Below are 21,834 nucleotides of genomic sequence, written 5' to 3'. Positions count from 1 at the left end.
TGCAGACACCAGCGCGGACACCCCTTATTGTTCGTTGTGTTCAATGGTTTTCGCACAAGAGGAGTCTGCTGCCTAACTCCTGCTTTGTCCCGCTTTGATGCTGACGACGACGACGACCCAAACGACACAGCCCACCTGAAGCCTTAGTGTGTCGTTCCGTTTGTCTGTTTCACTTCATGGCGGGAGGGCAAGGCTTTGTTGAAGTGCACTTGATTGTTTGTTTATGTTTTGTTTTTCTTATCCGGGACAACTTTGTTAAAAATAAACTACTGAGTTATCAACCCTGCTGATGGCTGCTCTTTTTGCTGTATGTGTTGGTTACAACGTTTTAGGAAACACCTTTCCAAACGATTATCCTCATTGTGGTGTATAAAATGTATCAATCAAAAATGTTTTAGACCACGCAAAAGTCATTTTAGTGTCTTAACGACTTTATATTCGCATGTTTTTGAAATGCGAGGACGAACCTGCGGATGCACAGGGAGGACAGAAATGAAATTTGAACCCCCAAACCAAAGTGCCGCGAGGCAGACACGCTAGCCGATAGTCCACAATGCAGCCCAGCGTAGGGAGCCAGGAAATGACATCACACGTTGGCATCGGAGAGTTGAGAGTACTTGTGGTCTTCGAAGTCTGGATGCCAGGGGTGCTTCAGTTCAGAAGCCAGGTCTTTTTTTTTTCACCGCAATGTGCATGCACGGGTCATTTCTCCCGAGCAGCTGTGTGGGCGAGCCGGGAAGTCTAATTTCCATGAATTCTGCAGCTCATAAATTCATCAAAATGATCTGTTTTGGTTTGAAAATACAAGGCTGCCTCGCTGGCCCGTGCATGAACAACCTCGCCCAGGTGGAGAAAAAAAAAATGCCAGGCACCGAGAGCCCAGGCCAGGGCAGGAAGCAAGAATTTGTTCGAGCGTGTTCTATTGGTCCCTCACCGCCACTTTTCTTCTCAAATGGCTCTCCCATCTCGTCAGCGTGATGAAGTGACACGCATTCCAACTATGTGTTTGCTTGTGCATGGAAATGTTTACGGCCGAAGCCAAAATCAGAGCCGACTGCATCCTGCAATTCGCTTGAAAAAACGCGAGCCGGTGTCAATACGGATTTAGTTGTTTGGGCCGAATACCTCAAATGCCTGGAAACGTGTTTATTTTCGTGAGTCATGTGTTCATTTGCTCATATCCTGCTAAGCTAACATCACCTGATGTTGGATGCTTGTTTATGGAGGAAATGATTCATGAGTGAGAAACAGGACATGTAATCAGTCGCAGGTATTTCTGGCCTTTTTTTTATTTTTACCGTTGACGTTTTCACCCGTCACTGCTGAGAATGTTGTTGGCAGCAGAGCTCCGGGGGCCTCGTCACGTCCGACCTCCGAAACGTTAGCGTTCTTTCGGTTGAGAGCAAGCGATGCTCCCAAGGCCGCGGTGGAAGCACATCTGTGGCACAGCGTTACTTTATCAGAAAATATGAAGCGGGAGGAGGCGGAGCATCCAACCCTTCAGATCCACTTCCAAGTGGTTTCGCCCGCAGTGTCACTTGTTTCATCCCTGTGCTGTTTTAAAAAAAAACATTTTATTGCATGTGGATGATCTGCGGCCGCTGCTATAAAATCACATGACGGCCAACGCGATCGTCTGTCCGATTTCAAATCGTGAATGCAAAATCCTCGTCAGTGTTCTCTCCCTGAAGGACGAAGAACGTACCTGGCGACTGCGCTGCATACTGATGTCAGAATCGTGTTTTTTAGTGCAGTGCAGACATTAGTTTGGCATTTCTGAGAGCGGAACAAGACGTTCACGAGCGTAGGAGGGTTAAAAAGTCAGGCGCTGTTGTGGAAAAAAAAAGCCGATCTGGCGTTTGCAGCTTTTCAAACATACCTTTTTAGCTGCCTCGCTTAATTGCTTAAGGCTGCGCACGATCATCCTGTTGTGCGAGCAGATGTTGCCGGTTGCACCGGCACACCTCTGACACGGAACAATGCAAGTTACACAAAGCGTTTGAAAATGTTCACAGTGCGGCGCCAGACATCCACACTTGTGACTTTGGGAGCCAGCTCAGGTCGAATACAAGCCACGGTTCGAGTCGAGGAGAGCGGCCGTCTATTGGTTGACGGGATAACGGTGCATTTAGAATGCTCAGAAGGGAGGCGTATATGGCTATTTGATGAAATTTCAGGATGAAGCTCACTCGTGCTACGTTCGCCGTCCCATCTTGAAGTCATTTGACCTTTTCTGAACTTTTGAATGGAAATATCCAACTATTTATAATGTTTCAGTACTTGGTGTACAACGTGTTGTGCTCCGATAAATTTGACAACAGGCATTTGATCCATAAGTTGACTGTCAATTTGATTGGAAATTTCTTGGGCTCTTCATAGATCAAAAATCCTGCTGTGAATTTTGCTCCCCTTATACACATACAGCACAACTCGGCATCACCGAGGTGTTGCCGTTCGCGAAGGCAGCAGGGCACCGGTCATGTCACGCGCTGGCTTCTGCCCAAAAGGTTGGCGTCATACTCAGTGGAGAGGCGCAGGCGAGCAAGGTTTCTGCATCCGCGAAGGTGGGGGGGAGCTGCACCGTGGGTGGCCTCGCGATTGACAGCGCACCGCTGCCGCCGAGACGTTCTGCTTGTCATTATGCTTCGGCGAATTAAACACCGCAAGGGGCTAGATTATTCTCACATGCTTTTTTGCTTGACTTATTGATCTTGTAATGGAAAAAACTAAAAAAAAACAAAACACGTTGAAAATAACCACACGTAGCATTGGCGTTCGTCTGCTTGTACTTAGATGGTCAATTAGCACCTTGTGCAGATTATCCTGGGCGATCTGCCATTTCAGTGGGAATGCGAGACCCCACCAGGATCCGTCACACTGCCCTTAAATTATCCGTTTATCAATGGAAATGCAGCTTGTTTTGATTTAGGAGGGCGGGGGTGTGTGTGTTGGTTTCAAATCGTTTATGCCAGTAAATACGGTTCCTTTTCTCCGACATAGCCACAGCCTGAAATCTCCCAAATGACAAATTCAGAAATGATGACCGACTGGTATCGTAAGACCCCGGAAGAGGGGCGACCTGGTGACATGCAATACTGGCAAAAGGTGATTCGAGGAACATAAGACCACGTATGATACAACTTTGGATGAATAGTCCCCAGTTAGACACTTAAGTAACACGTAGGTTATCCTGTGTGTCTCAAGTCTTACTTAACCTTTGAGTTTAACCCTTTCATGCACCCTGTAAACTGATAACATGATAAGATGTCCACTTAACCGCTGTCTCTGAAATGAATACCAAATCAGCCAATTTGAGTCTTTCCAAAGTTTTAGCCGAGCAAATCTCTCGTCCTAAAATTGACGACTTAGGTCTGACTTGAGTCAAGTCAACGTGACTTGAGTCTCCCAGCTGCGGAAAGTAATAAATAGTCTCAAAGGAACAGAGTGTTTTGGACACGATACAAGCAAGCGACATACGAGTGCTGTGTGCTTCAGCGGCATTTGTTGAACCTGGGACTAAAAGACCCTCGTTCATGGAAAATGTGTATGATTGCACTCTAACCAGAAACCTGAAACAACAACAAAAAAAAATAGCATTCAGGAGCTGAAGCCGAGCTCTCCCAAAGCCTGTGATCAATGTTCTGCGAATGTTTAGTCGACTCCTTCATAAGAACAGCACATGTCCGACAAGCAAGGGCCTCGGGGTTGTTTGGAAAGAGCGCCATTTCTTGTCTGAGGTCCAGCCAGCCTCGCTCCCGCAGGCCAACTTCCTACTTGGCCGCTTCAATGGAAGTACTATCTATTTGGAAGATTATCTGAATAGTCTGCAGACAAACAATGACAATTTGGGGATTTACTGCCCGCCAGGGTCAAATCTCCAGTTTTCCTGTGTGGAAGACTCGTAAAAGATCAGAGTAGTATGAGCATCCCATTTTATTTATTTATTTATTTATTTTTTGTGCTTACTGTTCCTCTGCTGCCCCGTAGCAGGCACTCAACTCCAGCTGACCTCGTTGGCTGCCAGAGAACCCAAAAACCATGGCGGCTGCCAGTAGATAAACAGTCAGGATAAGAACCTAACAGCTCTCGGTGTTTAAAACGGGGGGGTCCGTTGAAAGATCGGAAGAAAAGCAAAATTTGTCAAATTCAAGACCTTTACCGTCCCAAGGTGAAAAAATAGCAGCATGCGCTCGTTTCGGGTTGTCTGGTGAACATTTGACTTTTCGTACGAGATGCCTGCGAGCGGGCCGCCATATGTCGGTACTTGAACTTGAGAGTTTGCTGTCACAGCTGATCAGCGCGTGTCCGCGTGAAGCGCAGTTGGTGCGAAGGACTCGGTCGGGCTCGTGTGAGAACATGACAGGCCATTTACATCCAGCGTGCTTCGCATATCTTGAGAGTGTGGCGCGACCGCTGTTTGCCGGCGCTTATTGCGGTTGCGCGTGCTGATTGCTGCCACATGTTGGCGCAACAACAACGCTAATGCCGCGCGGGTTGCAGCTTGATTGACACCCGGCTCGCATACCGACGCCGACTGCGCGATGTCAAAATGCGACTCGGGTCAACGTGGACCCCGCGCGCAGCGCGCAGTCCGATTTGACATGTGGAATCACAGTCAAACGAGTTGCAGGCACTCGGCACCTCATAAAAAAAAAAAAAAAAAATAGTTGCAGAACCAGACGTGCTCTTGCGATACAACCGAAAAGTCGGTCGCCTTTTGGCAGAGGTGTTTCGGTTCAGCTTGTCATCAGTTCAGTCATGAATGAAGTGCCGTGCGGGCCTTGATACTTTTTGTTGTCGTCTCAATTGAATGAAAGTTGCAATCTGCCATCAGCTACAGCGCCGGAGGCTTTCTTCCATTGTGGCGAACATCTGACTGTTATTTTACTGCAATGATGATTTTCAAAACAAAACCAAACGCGCAAAAGGGCCCCCGGGGACTCCGTGAAGGAAACCATAAAGGTCCAAATGAAGATTGTGACCGACGTCTGTCGCGAGATGCTAATCAGAGGTGCTCCGTCGCCACTTGGCACGACTTCACACAACATGACGCGGCATCTCCTCGCTGTTAAAGGACACATGGGAAGCATCTAGTCATGCTTTTGTGTTCCCTGAAAACAAAATACCCGCACGGACAAGCCAAGTCATCAAATAACATGACAGATATAAGATTTCCTCCTTTTTTTTTTTTTTATTGTATTATTTGGCTGATTATATTTTTTTCGTCCTGAGTTGCGAGCAAAACTTTGAGTGCAAGTAAACATCAAACAAACAGAATTGCACACAGTTGTATTTCACAAAACCACATTATCTTGGTCTTATGAAAATCCGCTAGCTTAATGCTAACAATGTAAAACAACTTTGATGGGCTAATGAAACCTCGATTGTTTTTTGACGTCACGGTAATAATAAACAACTTGGCACACAATGCATGTAAAACGCTGCGTACACCGACACTAACAGGCATATATTCTTTATCCTCTGTTAAAAATGACTATCTTTTAAAAATATACTTGTAATCTGTTTATGCCAGAATATGATAACAGGGCAGTTAAATGCTCCTCCACTTATAAAAGGTACCGCTAACTCGTGTATCTGTTTGTTGTCATCCATGCAATAGAATAATCGCTTTGTGTGTTACGAAGCGGGGCCAGAAGTAAATTTGTGTCGTCGTTATTGCTTGACTACATGTACTTTTTGCCACCTATATTTGATTTGTTTACAATCCTCCTTTGCCTTGGACATTACCCTTGCTCCTTCTCCCTCTAGGCGGCAGTGTTTCCTCAGTCACCAGATACATGCGTCAGACTCTTAATCCAACGATTATTCACCTTGTTTTGCACTCATAGTGAGGGGGGTGGGGGCAAAGTCACTTGGACCAAAGAAAGGGCAGCGGTTATCGGGCTGAGCTCATAGGGAACAGAAGTGGACCTGCGCAGGCTCACTTTTGCTGGCTCTTGTCATCCCCATCCTTGATTTTTATGCGTGACAAATCAAAGAGCGGCAGGAGCACGGAGAAATACAAAGGCCCGAGACGAGAGGGGCGACGACGTCGGCGTCTCTCGGGGTGAACGCAAGAAGGTCGAAATGTCACGCTGATGTTAACCCGAGTCCGTGGGGAAAGCGTGGAGGGGGATCTCGATTTGGAATCCTTCCCCTTTCCCTTGGAGAAGCCTCAATCTGTCAGCGCTCGTCAAAGCGCTGACATGCTGAGGATGCCAAGAGGCTCTCCCGTCAACAATGTCTAATTTGAAACAGATCCATAAACAGCGGCCGGCTTTGCATTGAGTACCCGAGTTTTCAGCGCGGACTCAATCCACTTCTTCAAACCACCATGCAATTAGAGAAACTATTCATACTAGACCAAACCGCAATATAACGGCACACAAGTGTGCTGCGTACATCATCCGGGGCAGTTCACAATCGATATTAATCGACTCACAAATTCGGCATATTCATTATTAAATATGTTCATGTGTGCAGATCGCTACAGATCTTTTCCTGTCATGTTTGGCTGTCGCAGGTTTTGCTCTGACCGGCCAATCATAGGACAGGAAAATGCTGACTCACGAAGGACGAATTTAAAATCAGACCGACTAAAGAAATTTACATTGCGACTGGAAATTAGGTCGGCCAGCGCTACCAGTGACGTGGCAACATATAAAATGAAATATGGACCCCGAAGAATTTTACATACCCTTAAAATCCCAATCGTGCCTGATTTCCTCCTTACGTGTCAAAAAATAAGACCGAAAGAAGAGCAGTCGTGCCAGCATTTTGACGGACTTGCGATGCGATGACGCAACAATGTGGCCCACCGAAAGGAAAAACCTGCAACATCAGGGGGGGGGGGGGGGGCCCTCCCTCTTCCTCTCTACGTCACCGCCTAATTGGCAGCCTCCCGCCAGAGGCTTTAAAAGGCGTGAGCGCGCCTCTCAGCCCTCCACAAGAATCCCACCCGCCCACCTCGCACAACCACCACCTCCCCCTCTTGCCCCACTTCGCCGTCGTCCTCCCGGCTGCAGCATGCGCGCCGCTCCCCCGCTGCTCCTCAGCCTCCTGCTGCTCCGCGGATGCTGCTGCGCCTCCGGAGCCGCCGCCAAGGCTTGGAGGCAGGTGTCCAACGCCGGCACGGAGTTCATCGTGGACTACACGCACGGCGGCGACGGCAACAACAGCACGATGAATAACAACAACAACAACAACAACAGGGCCAAAAGCGGCGGAAGAACGAGCAACTCCGTCTCCTACAGTGAGTGTTCTCTTTTATCATCTTATGCTTAAAAATGCGATATGTGTGACGTACTCAGCTTAAGGCCATATAACACGTTAAAATTGTTTTACCCCTCCCATATATGAACACTTTTTAATGAGTTTTTATGACTTACAAACTATTGGAAGATAATTTTGCAAAGCAAGTAATATATATGAAATATGGATAATGTACAAAACTGGAGGGATTCAGTCGGTTGTGCATTTGCGTTGTCTTTTTCGCAATGGGGATCGAGCACATCAAACTGATTTGGCTTGTCATCATTTGCCGATTTTTACAAACAAGTGTGATTGCGCAACGTGCTTATTTGACGATGCTTGATTGACAGAAAGCCCGCAGGCGAAAGCGGAAAAGACCTGAAATCCTCCTGAATGTTTTCTTGACTAGAATATTCCCCGTGTTTGATGCTTTGACACTTGGAAATGAAATTTTAAATACTGAGAAATGTCACATTCTAAGACTTGATTAAAAATCATGACCAGCCCTGAACGATCGTAAAGCCATTTCAGTGCAATCGAACATCAATGCCGATGCCTTGTCTGTTTAAAAATGGTTCCTTGCACTCGAATTGGCCATTTTGGCTGCATCACGTCATGATTTTTTTTTGGCATGCCACAAATCTTTGTCAAAGGCATCTTAATTAAGACACTTGAACTTCGCTCTCTTTTGGTTTTCAATTTGGCTTTCTTTAGATCGCATCGGAATCAAATTCACACACACACACACACACACATTCCTGCGATTCGGAGACATGGGGGACCCACTCCCGCCCCCCACCCTCATTTGTTCATCAGTTTATTGCCCGTCTCGCTTGACGCTATTAGTCAAGCTTCGCTGAGGGATGCAAGCCTCTAATTGCAGGAACATGTCGGCCCTAATAGAAAACATCGGCCTTCTTCTGGCTGCGACTGTCCATGAGGGGCCTTTGGCAGTTGCTTCTTTTTTTTTTTTTTTTAAACGCAACGCTGCCTTTTGAGAATGATTCCCACCTGTGGGCCCGGGAAGGAAAACGAAGCTTCAACCGAACGCCAAGGGCTTAGATATGCAAGCGTCAGATTTGAGGTCTTCTTTCGCCTGTGTGTTTTCCAAATACTTCATTGCTGGTTTAAGGTTTCCACTTGACTGGAGTGTGGCCTTAGTAAAGAAAATTCTGTCGGCTCCGGGAATGATTCATGGTGAATGCCAGTTTTGTGTCAGCCTGAAATCCACCATCGTGTTGTTGTTGTTCGAGGCATCAGCAGCTGATGATGCTTTATTTTTTTTGTCAGTTCACAATGTTTGCAAAGCGACGGGATCACCTTTTGATGAGTGCTGTCACGTGGCGGGATCAAAACCGAAAATTGCAGCTCTCTCAAAAACAAACCCGTCATCGGCCACCAATGGCGAAACCGCGAAAAGCCCTTCCAACTCTTTACATAGCATGCGCCTCCAAATCCAGATACCGCCATATGAGCTCACAGCTAAATCTTAGCTGACAAGCCGAGCCAACCTTGGAGTGATCGTGCGAGTCGTCGTCGTGTATTGCGGCCGCGGGATAAAAACATCGGGATCGGGTTTTCTCTGGGAGAATAAAACGGAAGTCGCTTCCCGTGAATCCTTTTGTTGGTCCCTTTTTGTGAAGCGGGCCCACAGGAAAGCAGATCCCTTGCCCGTTGTTTGTTTGGCCCTTTTAACACACCGCCAAAAGAAAGAAACAACATAAAAAAAAAATGCACAATGCATCTAGCAAAGATGCAGCCGAAATTTAAGATGACACTTTTTTTTTTCCTTCCCGGCTCTTGTTTGGTGCGTAAAGCAGATGGCCGTTTAGCCTTGAGTTAGCACGTTAGCGAGGGCCAGCACCGCCGTGTGTGCCAGGCTTCCCCTGTAAGCTCGGAGCTCCATTAAAGCTTTCACGAAGCGCTTTACTGGCTCCTCCACAAACAGCTGATGGCTGCCAGCTGGACATCTGCGTCCGGAGACCTTAGCCACCGGGCAACGCGGATGAAAGTAAAATAACAAACGCACATGTCCACAGCTTCCAACGTGACTAAATGTGTGTTGTTTTTTTTTAAAACTAGCAAAGCAAATCCCGCTGTAATTTTGTGACCTAATTTTGCAATTGGGGACGTGTGTTGCAAACACAAGCAATTATGCATGACTCCATTCTCAATTAGAAACGGTTCAATTATTTTTCAGTTGGGGAAAGAAGTCCATTCTCAATTAGAAACGGTTCAATTATTTTTCAGTTGGGTATATATATTTCTTCTGACATCTGTGTTTAGATTTTCCTTTTGTGAAACGCTTTGTATGCGCCTTGGGAAAAAAACGCTGATTTGGTCAGTAGCAATCGACAGGCAAATTAGAAAAGGCTGAAGCTCTGCGCTAATCCTCTCGACTTAAAAAAAAAAAATGCAGGCCAACTGTAACAAAGTTGAGCCCGGTGATTGTTGAAGAGAACTGTAGAGCGAAACGGCCGCTGACAGGGGACCAAACACGGTGTATTAAAAGACGAAATGTGCTATTTTGGGGAACCTAATTCCAATTTCCCCCTTTCTGGCCTCAGTGATTACGTGTTGACTGTACTTGGAATTAAATTATTTCATTCACTGAGAATTCCTATGGCTGCCCGTTAAGGATGCAAAATCCACCCCTTGAAATACCTTCAATCCTAAACTACTTCAAGATGTAGCCACGACAAAAAACCAAAACAACAACCTTGTTAGTACACGCGTTCAGTCTAATTCAATCTGACGGACATGATCAGGAATGTACAGAAAGTACAGTACATGCAACCTACACGTAGGAAGGCCGCGGCACGGATTTCAACCCCCCAACCTTAAAACCGTGAAGCGGATGTACACTCATCACCGAGTCGCCCTTTTTTACGAGATTGTCTTGTAACAAGAAAAAAAAAAAAGGCTAGCGAGCCTTGGCCTTGGCTTTCATGCCATCAAAATGTCTTCTCATAGCTTTGCTAACGTGAACTGACAAACAAAATCAGTACCTAAGTAAAGAGAGCGCCTGGAAAAAGTATAACCTACACGACTTGTACCGTATTTTTCTTGATTATTATTATTATTATTAATAAAAAATAACACCGAGATGGAACTGGTGTTTTTTAGGTTGGCACAATGCATTCGCCACAGGCTATTCTTGTTGCTGACAACCTCAATTTACTTCAATAAGGCTACAAATGGGGAATATAAGCGTCCAGTGACAAAGTATTTGGACTTCCAACGTCTGTAAATCCATGTGTGTTGATCCCCATTTCGAACTGCTGTTGAGTCATTGACCATCCGGTTAGTCAGTGACGAAGCCGTTTAACTGCAACAGTCTTCCAGTGTTTGTCTTGTCATGGAGCGTAACGGCAATATCATTCCCCCCCCGTTGCTTCCCAGGTGCCTCGGAGCTGAGCTGCAGGGAACTGCGCTCCACCCGCTACATCACAGACGGATCCTGTCGTAGCGCCAAGCCGGTGAAGGAGCTGGTGTGCTCGGGCCAGTGTTTGCCCTCGCATCTCATGCCCAACTCCATCGGCCGCGGGAAGTGGTGGAGAACCGGCGGCGGGGCCTCGGACTACCGTTGCATCCCGGCGCACTCGCGGACCCGTCGGGTCCAGCTGTACTGTCCCAACGGCAACACTCGGACTTACAAGATCCGCGTGGTCACCTCCTGTAACTGCAAGCGCTTCCGGCCGCACCATAACCAGTCCGAGGCCAAGGAGGTCCCGCGGTTACCCCGCAACAAGAAGCACGGCCGTTCGTCCCAGGACCGGAACAAGAACAAGACGCCGTTGACGGACAACTCGTATTAAACCTCCGAGTTTGTTGACAACACCCAAACAACCCGACTGATATATCTCTCTCTCTCTCTCTCTCTCGCTCTCTCTCGCTCTCTCTCTCTTGCTCTCTCTCGCTCTCCCGCTCTCTATTGGGGAGGACACGCAAGAACAATTTCACTCCAGGGCGACTTCACAAACTGGGCTGACTTGGTGTTTTTTTGCCAATCTCAGTTTTCTTTTCTGCATGACAAAGCCTAAATGACCAGGTTCGCTACGAGGAGACATCGCAGCGGGGCCCCGTCCTGATATAAAGGCATCTGAAGCGTAGCAAACATCCTCCCCGCCGGGCCCTCCGAGCCATCTGTACAAACACCACAACGCTTGCTCCCACTGCTGCATTTAAGGCGGACAAGGTGCACTCAAGAGGTCGTAATCCATCTGCTTCTGCCGAGATGGGACACTGGCAGCTCAAGGGGGTAGGGGGCTCCGACGGAGGGATGGTGACAGCTTCGGAAAGAGGCCTCCCACCTCTTTCCGCCTTCCGGGGCCCTCCCCCCCAAGGGCCTCGATAGCCCCGCGGCGCTCTCGGCTGATGACATGCACTCGGCATGACTTGGAATTACGAGTTGAGCGAGCCCATGAAACGGACCTGATATCAGAGCGACCCTCCTCCTGCCGGTCTGTAAATACAACCGCACCGCAAAGACGCTTGGCCTTTTTTTGTTGTGGACGAGGTGGGCGTTTCCGCAAACGCTCCTGTCATTCCCCACCGATTTGAAAGCATCCCGACGATGTTTGCAGCTTATTTTGACTTTTTCAAATGAGCAACTGAAAAGGATGTCACAGACTGTACAGATCATAGCTGAGTGTTGCCCTCGCCAGGCTAAAGGGGCGGATCAAGTGTGAGCCGGTGGGTGGTGAAGAGGCCAATTTCCACAAAGGAATGAACTGCATATTTATTTTTTATTTCCACATTTGAATTATTTATGCAACCTTTTTTTGTAGTATATAATAACCGCCATTATTGTCATCTAGTGCGATAGCGCAATGAAATACTGTGCAGTACGTAAATAAAGCCAATCCAGATATATTTCAAAAGTGCCCTGCTTGTTGTTTTATTCAAATATCCTGCGTTGAACGTGTCATTGACCCCTGACCTTGGACCTCATGGCAATTACAGATGCTTCCTCATTGTACGGCGGGCGGGTTCCGACACCACGACGTAAAACGTGCTCGACCGTAGCCTCGTGATAGATCACCGTGACAACAAAATTTGGAGGTAAGTCAGCATTTCAAGACCTCTAAATAAACAAGGTGCAAGCACAATACAAAACTCGACGGTGGAAACCACAGATCTGTCTTTCTGGCGTTCTCTGGGAGCATCGTCGAGATCACGTTTCATTACATCATCCCGAGCGGGTGGTCATTATGTCATTCCCAAGCCCTGTTTTCCCGGAGAGAACAGACATGCCCATGCGTTTGCTCGCTCGGCCAAAATGGAGAGAGTCTCCACCAAGAAACCTTAGACTGCGGCACGGTGACGCCGACAAAGCATCTGTCCCGCGTTAACGTGCGCACAACAATGCGAACTCCCAGTGACCCTTTATCCCGACCGACCGCGGAGCAGGAGACGTCAAGCGCGATCTACTCCCCACCGGTGCATCACATCCACCATGCTCGCTCGAAGTGTCATCAGAGGTGCTCGCAACTCCAGGTGCACGTGTCCCACAGGCCCGCCGCCCCTATGAAAACCGGCTCCTCGTATTGCCACAAACGCTCTCGGCCTTGAGAAAATATTTATAGATCTGACACACTGACCACGATAAATGCTCGCCGGCTTCCTCGGTCCTGATGTGGGAACGCAAGTGAGAGGACCGGGAGGAATTCAGTCCGTCCCCATGCTGTCGGCGAGCCTTCAATCATGCCTCCGTTGTACCACCCCCGCTGTAACTCCAGACAAAAATGCAGAACACGTTTGTTGTAAAAAGCCTCGTTCCCAAAGCTCGTTGCTTAGGACCTGGCGGGGACATTTTGGTCAGATATACTTCTCACAAAAAGTTTGGGATATTTGACCTCCTGGTTCTCCAACAAGAAGGAATATTTACAGGACGTCCACTGCTTTGCCTTTCTGTGACTCTTCCGGTCTTGGTTGCAACCTGCTGATGACACTCTTTTGTATTGTTCAGCTCATGGATGTAACACTTGTGAATTTATTTATTTATTCTTTTTTGGCGTATCATCTGCAGGGAGGGATATTATCCCGTCCAAATGCATGCTCTGCCAGAGGTATTCATCTCATAAAAGCACCGACGTCACTAATACAAGTGACATCCACATGAAACGGGATCGATCATAAAACGTTCAACAAAACAATTCCTGCGGCCTGCCAAAAGCTAACCTAATAAAAGTCGGTAATGTGTTGAGTTTCTGCACCGACAGCTTGTGCAACCAACAGCTGTCCAGGAGGCTTTGCGGAGATGAAAAACATTTCACTGGAACTGCAAACATACCGGCCTTCGGCGGCAATTACGCCACGTCAAGATGATTCCGCCCCCGCGGGCCCCACCCGTAGTAGTTTTCAATCAAGCGTTTCCCAAGACTGCAAACGACTGCTGTAATCAAAGGCGTGTGTACGGTTCAGCGTGATCAGACCAAACTGTTGACTTTCAAGAGGCAAGACGTTGAATTTCTTCTCAAGTCCTTGTAGGTTTTTTTCAGTAGCTCGAAGAACGTACTGACATTACTAAAAGCTGAATGATTTAAAAACATCTTTCTTGATTAAAAGGCACAGAGTGAAATGTACTCAAGTACAAAAGCAAAAATGAATGTTTACTCATAGATACAATATCTGTTTTGACAACTTGACTTGGCATGATGGAAAAAAAAAATGCACAAAATTTTCCCACTTTTCTGACAGGATACTGAAACTGTTAAAATAGCGAATGACCTGAGACATTCGACATTTGGGAGATACTTCATTACTTCAAGGCCCATTTCTATCAGTCGTGTGAGCTAGCTAGCTATATCTAAATCCCGAAAATACAGCTTCCTTGGATGCCACAATTTCCAGAACAGCTCGGTGTTGTTCCTTGACTTCCCCAAGTGAGGAGGCAATGCCACGGACCAGCCTCCCGCCCGTCTGACGGTCGAGAGGATCCCTGGAAGCTTGCAAGCTAGCTGGTGGCTAGCGCCTCTCACTGTAGTGTGGGAATCCCCGTAACGACCTAGTGGGGTCTGTTCCACCTTGTGGTGTCTATAGGTGTTTTTTATTGCCACAGCCCGACCATGTAGGGTTGCGTAAACAGAAATAAGTTGCTAGATCAAGTAGCATCCATTTTTTTAGTGCACCGTGGTTTTACATATTCCGTGCACAAGTCTATAACATCCGAGAGTTGAGAAATTGGCTTCATTTTTCATGAATTTGAACCCTAATTTTATAGCCCTGGCGACTCACATTTGTTGTGACATTTTTATTTGCATTTTACAGGGACTTTTAAGTACAGTAAAGAAGATGCTCTAAGATGGCCGTCACTCATCCAGCGATGAGCAGATGATCTTTATGGGTCAAAAGGGCTTCTGCTGAACCGAATAAACATCAGTCGCTCGGCCGAGTCCGAGTTAACCAAATGCTACAAGGACAACAGGAGTTGAGGAAGCGGCTGTCAACGGGAGACTTCTTAGTCTGAAGTTCTGCAGGAATTTCCTCGCCGTTACTCATCATCCCCTGATGGATCCTGTTGAAAAACGCGCCGTTTTCAAGTGAAATATGTTCCGCGCAGGATTAGAGAAGCGCAGTTTGTTTTCGTAGTCGACGTGTTTGACCTCGGAAAAGCGGCTTTGCTTGAAGCATCGGCGGGTTTGCTTGCGGGAAGCATGGCTAAGCTTCGCGAGTAGCGACACAAGTTTACACAACGTCACTCGACAGTTAGTCTACCGAGCGGAGGTTGACTCGGAAGAGTTCAATCCAGCCACACGCACACAAAGTCCCGAAAGACGACTCATAACTCGCTCCTTGAGATACTCGCCGGGAAACTATTCAATAAATTTGGTGGCCTTGCAAAACACTATAAAGTGGTCAATGTTACTCACTATATGGAATAAGCTTTGAAACAAAGAACAGAAATTTACAAGTTGTGAATGCCCCATTGCGAGTCTGTTCTGAAAATAGCTTACCAGTCACAGGACATTCCCAGGGATGTTGTAGAATAATCATTTGGGAATATAACTGATGCAAAATGCTTACAGCAAGAACTTTACTCCGATCATCGCCACGCAGACACCTAAGAGGAGGAGGGGGAAAGAGAGAGAAGTGGCAGCACAACAGCCCAAAGGAGCAATGAAGAGTTTCTCAATAGTTGGACAGAAAAATTCACTAATTGGTGAGGGTTCACCCGATGTTGTTATTCATGACAACTCACTAACTCATGAAACACCTTTTGTCCTTTTGTTCCTTTAGGGCTACCGTACCTCTCCTTGTTTCTGGCACACATCACTCTGTGCCAGATTTTAACCAGTGGTGGGAAAGGATGTGAGGCATGTGGTAAGTCTAAGACTTACTTTTATGACTCCTATACACAGCATGCCCCTAAATTCTAGTTACGGCTCGTGATTTGCTGATAATTATTACAAAATGAGTAGTAGCTATTGATTTTATACATTTAAATTTGGTCCTGCCTTGATCCGACGCTGTCCTTTTCTGCATAAATTGCTTTGCAGACACCTTGTTTTTCTTAAAAACTGCACAGAGAGGACAATCGGCGACCTTGTCCACCCTGCACACGCAACGTCAGAGTAATCAAGTTTTATGAAGGGATTTTTGGCATAAAGGTGCTGCACCCAAGGACCCAGCCCAGGCGCTGCCTTGAGACGCACCTCCGAAAAGCCGCGTCAACTCTTGTTAAAAGGTCTTGACAGTTGGGCCTTCCCCGGGGAAAATTCCTGGTGGCGTTCCCACCTTTTTGCCTTGCGTCAGGAGGAGGCTAAGTGGCTATATGTTCGTATTTAATAGAGATGAAAGGGCTCCATTCAAATATCGGGATTCATGATTGAGCAGTGGTTTCAGCTTGAGTCAATCATGGAAGATTTAAAGAGAAGCAGCACGTGTGTGGGCGGCGGTCTGGCTTGTTTTGACAGGCGCTCGTCAGACGCCCGACCAAAACCTCTCCTCCCGTTTTAAACGGCGAGCAAATGAGTCAAACGGTTCGTCTCCGTGTCATCAGCGTTAACCGCGATGACGCCGGAGCCAGACAGGCTGCGACTGGCAAAGCGTCCTCCCCGTCAACACGTGCTCGGCCAAATGCTCCCCGACGCCTCTGGCACGTGAAAAACACTTTGGAAACTTGACAACAAACCTCAACTAGCTTGTGTTTGGACTTGATTATTAATAGAAGTGGCCAACGTGTTAGCGCTCTGCGCTGAAGTCGAAGTACAGAGACTTGTGTCGAGAAACACTTTGGTATTGTTTCAACGACAAAGTACATAAGTACAAAAAAAAAAAAAAGTAAAGACTCTGAAATGTATTTCACCCTTTCAGGGACTGCGCTTACGACAGTGGACAGCTTACCGTGTTATCAGGTTACAGGGTGCTTGAAAGAGTTAATTAAAGGGGGAATCCACACACATGCTAGCAAGATTTCAATGTAGCTTTCATTTCAGGTTGCCTGTAAACAAGCCGTTTAGCCACACCCGCTACATTGGTTGCATTACTTCATCGTTTTACGATCTGTCTACTTCCTTTTTTAATTTTTGTTTTCCAACAGGAGGTGGATTTTACCGCCGCAGTTTCAGCAAAGCTCCTCAATCGCACCTTAACGGGGAACAGGTATGTGCTCCGCCATCTTTGCTAATGCTCTCTGGCGGTTTCCACGCCGACGTTTAACCAGGCCGCTGGGGTTCAGGGAAACGTCTTAAGATTCAAGTTTGAGGTCAGGAGGGCATTCATGCCGTCTTATCCAGCTTTTCCCCAATTTAGTTGTGAAGCTTGGTCCCGGAAAGAGTTAGGACCAATGCTGATGAATAACCATCATCTTCAAAAGTATGAGGCTCTGCGCTACAGATGTGACGTTGTCTTGGCCCCGATGTGGAAGGAGATGGTAAACAGTGGCAAAAGATTGCCTCTCAAGACAACAAACCCCAAAGTCATCGTGGCCCCTCGCGTAGACAGGCCGGTGCCGATGTTTGTCGCAGCGTTTTCCCTCTTCCCACTTGATGATATTTCTCTTTCCCTCGAGCGCGCCGACTCTCGCGGCCCACATGGAAACGGTTTTAGTTCCGCTTGATCCTAACCCGTCTTTGGACGAGGATTCGGCGCAATCAGCTCCAAAGATTGCCTCCCATCCTTGTGGCTGAGACTGTATAACCCGGGGAGATATCTCCTCCATCTCCACTCACAAACCTAAAACGCCCTGTCCCGGTGTTGACCCCGCCTGCAAAGACGCGCCGCGATATTTTGAGTTGTCATTTCACAGTCGTTCCCCCAAACCCAGAGAATTAAGTGCCGGGAGGAGGAGGGAAGCGCTTGCCGATGAGAACGTTGCTATTCTCTTTTCATTTTATTCATTTTTGAGGTGATTTTCATACCAGTGTTTCATTGTTTGGCTCTTTTTTTTTTTTTTTTTTTTAATAAGGCAATGCAGTTCATCCCCTGGGGTCCGCAAATTCTTAAAAGTACATCATGATATTGAAGTATACTTGTAAAAAAAATAAAAATAAAATAAATAAATACTTAATTTTTGCTCAAACAATAAAGTAGATCTTATTCTAAACATAACAAAAAAAGGTCTCCCCAAATCATTTCCCATCACGTTTTCAGCCCAGACCTGAATTCAAACATACAGTAGCATTGTTTTGATTTTAAATGATTTTATTTGAAATGCTAAACTAAAAATTCTTGACCCTAATTTCACAGGAAGTGGTGTGGTGGTGACAATCCCCCCTCTCACCCCCCCCCCCCTCGCTTGCCTGTTAGCATTAGCGTCTCCTCACCAACAAATTTGACTAAGAGCACTCGACGCGGGATAAAATACGGCCCCCGCAGCACCGTGCCAAGTGTCTTCTTGCAAAAGTGGCGGACGAGGTTCTTTTTACGACGCCATCCCTCATTTTTTTTTCACTGCCACTTGGCAAGCGCGCCTGCCACTTTAAGATATAGGAGCAATTAAACACAAAAAGCGGATCACGGCAGTGTCACCGGTTAATCAGCACTGATGTTTTTTTTTTTTTGTTTTTTTTTTGGGTCACTCTGAACTGGCAAGTGAGTTGTCTGCTTGAGTCTGGACGGTGATCTAACGCCTCGCCAAAAAGGATTCGAAACCAAAAGAAAAGTCACATGCAGCTCCGAAGCTGAAATATTTAATTCCAGTCATAGGTTTTATTCGGATGTCAACAAAATCCCCCCCGAATGCAGAAGTAGTTCCCTTTTATGTCACTTTTTGTGGAGGAGCAACCGAATTGACTCCATGCCTGAAAGCTCAGCTCGCAGTTTCAGGTGCCAATGAGCCTGCCGGGTCCAGAGCAACGCCGGAATAAAATATGTGGACGCTATCAGCTGATGTTTTTCTCGCATTCATTTCAAAGCCCTGTTGTGCGTCTGTTTTGGATCATCACAAAAACAAAACGGCAATTCTCCGGAATGCCTTCACTCCCGTTACACGTGGTTACCAAGGCGGCTGGATTGTTCGTTCTCGCAGGTGTGATATTATTTAGGAAGAGGCCAAGAAGAAATGCACGCATGAAATTTGAACAGTTGGAACTGCTTCTGTTGTTTTTCCCATTCGTAGCGGGTCAAATTGCTTAATATTTTGATTCACAAAAAAAAAAAAAAAAAAAAAAAAACGACAGATGAAGGGAGACAGATTTGGAAATTCCAAGAATTCTTTCCAAGCTGTCCAGAGAAAAGCATCTTAAATGCAAAAAAAAAAAAAAAAAAAAAATTCTCTGCACCTTACCAGATCAGCAAAATACCACCATGGATCAAATTTTATTGGACGCGGCATTTGGTCAGCTTATCATGTTGTCAGGTTACAGGGTGCGTGAAAAGGTTAAAAAAACAAAAACGTTTTCTTCCTCTGAGTACTCTTTTTTTTTTTTTTTTTTTTTTTATAATAATAACGACAAGCCAATTTAAACAAATTACCCCAATTTGGAGATACGTGGCAAATTTGTCATCATATTTCATACGGCGATGATGATGCTAACAATATCCACATGCTTTCCATTGGACAGAGTTGATCTATAAATCAAATGACATCATCGGTGCACCTGCTGTAGATAACACACACACCCCCCCCCCGTCCCTCCTGCGCCCCGCAACAAACGAGAATATTTGCCGTTGATAAATGTCTCCTTTCCGGGCCTTTCAGGCCAGTTTTCCTGATTCACACGCACGCTCGATGATTAAAAAGGAGCGACGCACGCTTGATGACCAAAGCAGACCGACTGGGGGGGGGGAATCCTTGGGCTGGAGTCCACCTCTGGGATGTCCCTACGTCGACCTTCAGCCCAAACTGTTACAAGTCAGAGCCACGGCATTGAAACGCAGCGCATGTGGCCACGTGTGCGCTCCCCATAAATAATTCCCCGTGTCGACCGCGGCCTGTTTCATCCATCAGCGGAGGGTCCGGAAGCCTTCGTGTTCCCAGCAGCGCGGGAACCTCCCAAAACGTCCTCGCGCACACGTCAACGGGTTTTTCAATTAAAGCTTTTCGTACGCTTGCCGGGGTCATTATCCTCCTGATTTAGAACAACAACCGCTTCGGATTGGGTTCCCCTCCTTTGGATTAAATAGTCATTGAGAGACTATTGAACCCCTAAAGTCAATCGCAATCTGCTCCGGGAGGCTCCCCCGTTTGTTCTTTTTTTTCTTTTTTGTCCTTGTCGTAAAAACTTTATGGACTGTCCAGGCAATGTTTTGTGGAACATTTGAACGTCAACTTGGTTGGTATCTCTTTCCGTGGTCTGTGCTCTGTAAACAGATGAATAGACGGATTGACGGCTGTATGGATGGAAAGTGATACAACGGAGGTTGTCGCACAAATCACTTTTTTTTTTTTTTTTGTGGGCAGGGACTTCCGATAATAACGTAACAATTTGAATAGGAGATCATTTTGTGCACAGCCACATTCCTTGTTGGCAGAGGGTGTGTAGAATTGTGCAGCCACATTATAACAGCTGTCTGTGTTTACTCCCCTTTCCCGAAACGACTCGGTCACAAAGATTAGGGGGGAAAAGGTTTTGCAATTATTAATTTTGCTCTTTTTTTTTCCCCCTCATCACCCAGACCTGGCGTTTGAAGACTTTTTATGTCCGTAAGATTCCACGTTGCCTCTCACTGTCTGGACCACCTCATTGTGGAAGCCCCCGCGTCGACACGGTCAACTAGGTGAGATTTTCCGTGTTCTTCCTGAGAGGGTTTCGATGTCACACGTGTCAACAACTAGCCCCGAGAAGCAACATGTGTACCCGACTTGAGGATGAAAGCGAAAGAGGTCGCGGCCGTTTTCCTCCGTCGAGCCGGTGACATAATTTGACGCTGACCATCCTCTTCCCATTTTTTTTTTTTTTTTTTTACTTCTCTTTCATGATCTCGCGTTTGATGTGCTCCAGGATTGTCCTCACTGCAACCGTCCGCAGCTGGCGTCAATTTACCGAGGAGCAGCGAATGAGTCCCGTCCGAGGTGAGCAACTCGACACAAACAGTTTTGTATCCATACAAAAATTGCATTCGACCACATTGCGATGTCGATTTGAATTCGATTCCATGTTCGGCTGTGCCTGTAAGTCAAGGTGCCGTTGTAATGAGGAGAGGATATGACAAAGATTTTTTTTTTATTCCACCTTAAACTGATTTTAAGAATCCAACATGTGATTTTAATCAAAGAGCCTCACCGAGTGTTTCTCAACAAGCCCCGAGATTCCCAAACAAACATTTTCAGGTCCATTTCACGGCTGGCAGGCACATTAGAAATAAAAAGGAGCGCCATGGAACGATTTCCGGCTCAAAGTGTCAAAATAGCCGAGCGAGCATGAAAAGTGGAAGGATTCCCGCTGGTGTTTGTGCCGGGCCAAACGCACGTCCTCGAGTGAGCGACGGCGCCGTGCCGTCCAAGCGGGCCGAAACCGGAGAGTACCAGATGGGATAACTTCGCATCTTTGTGTTGGACGCGCGGGGACGAGGGCTACGAGGAGCCAAGTGCAATCAGACTCCTGTTGTATCCTCCGAAGCTCGCAACAGAGATGAGACTGACGTTCCCGGGCCGCCGCTTTTGCACCTCGCTGCAGGATCCATTAGGAAAGGCAGACAAGCGGAGGAAAAACGGTATATCAGTTAAACGCCATGAAGGGAATTGTTTCTTCTCGTTGGACGGCTTGTGGAGCTCTTCAGCATCTGTTTTCCGAATCCAAATTTCTTTTGTAGCCTCCTTCATTACAACTTCTGAATATCGGCCACAAAGTACAAAACCAAGCGTCTTGTCCCCGTCCAGTCTTCTGGAAGCTGCTCCATAACTGAGCAGATTTCCCCGAGGTGCCTTCCGTGGATTTTCACTGAAGCCACGCTGCGTCAAAACATGCGCGAAGGTCATAAAAGTGTCCGCCTGATGTTTATGTGGCAGATAAAGCAGGCGTGACGCGCCATCCGCAACGTCAACGTCTTCCTGACCACCAACATCTGTTGCTCTATTTTCCAACAAAGCCCTTTAACCTCCATCTCGCCTGCAACTTTATCTGACGCAAAGTTTGGAAAAAATAATAAACCTGATTTGTGACCTGAACTCATGCTTGAAACCTGAATTTGAAAACC

The 21,834-nt window shown here is 46.8% G+C and overlaps 2 protein-coding genes across 5 annotated transcripts in view; both read left to right on the top strand.

Annotated features, from left to right (window-relative positions):
• The window catches only part of dusp3a (dual specificity phosphatase 3a), a 37,430-nt gene that overhangs the window by 7,081 nt on the left and 8,515 nt on the right, over positions 1-21,834 (top strand). For 2 of the 4 annotated variants that reach the window (XM_019864252.1, XM_019864260.1), the window contains exons 4-10: positions 12,217-12,315; positions 14,524-15,415; positions 15,493-15,576; positions 16,796-16,857; positions 19,397-19,549; positions 20,314-20,415; positions 20,667-20,710. In XM_019864252.1, the coding sequence (XP_019719811.1) occupies positions 12,217-12,279 (63 nt within the window). In that variant the 3' untranslated portion in view covers positions 12,280-12,315; positions 14,524-15,415; positions 15,493-15,576; ... (2 more) ...; positions 20,314-20,415; positions 20,667-20,710. The remainder of the gene's footprint in view (positions 1-12,216; positions 12,316-14,523; positions 15,416-15,492; positions 15,577-16,795; positions 16,858-19,396; positions 19,550-20,313; positions 20,416-20,666; positions 20,711-21,834) is intronic. The other 2 variants (XM_019864277.1, XM_019864268.1) reach the window with 2 other exon arrangements.
• sost (sclerostin) lies at positions 6,933-12,137 on the top strand. Its single transcript, XM_019864239.1, has 2 exons — positions 6,933-7,252; positions 10,654-12,137. Exons 1-2 carry the CDS (start codon positions 7,027-7,029, stop codon positions 11,067-11,069), a joined length of 642 nt encoding a protein of 213 aa, XP_019719798.1. The 5' UTR covers positions 6,933-7,026; the 3' UTR covers positions 11,070-12,137.

The sequence above is a fragment of the Hippocampus comes genome, unplaced genomic scaffold (assembly GCF_001891065.2).
Source record: "Hippocampus comes isolate QL1 unplaced genomic scaffold, H_comes_QL1_v1.1 scaffold74, whole genome shotgun sequence".
Classification (NCBI taxonomy): domain Eukaryota; kingdom Metazoa; phylum Chordata; class Actinopteri; order Syngnathiformes; family Syngnathidae; genus Hippocampus; species Hippocampus comes.
Note: the sequence above shows the minus strand (reverse complement) of the source record. Positions and strands in the feature narration are given on the sequence as shown.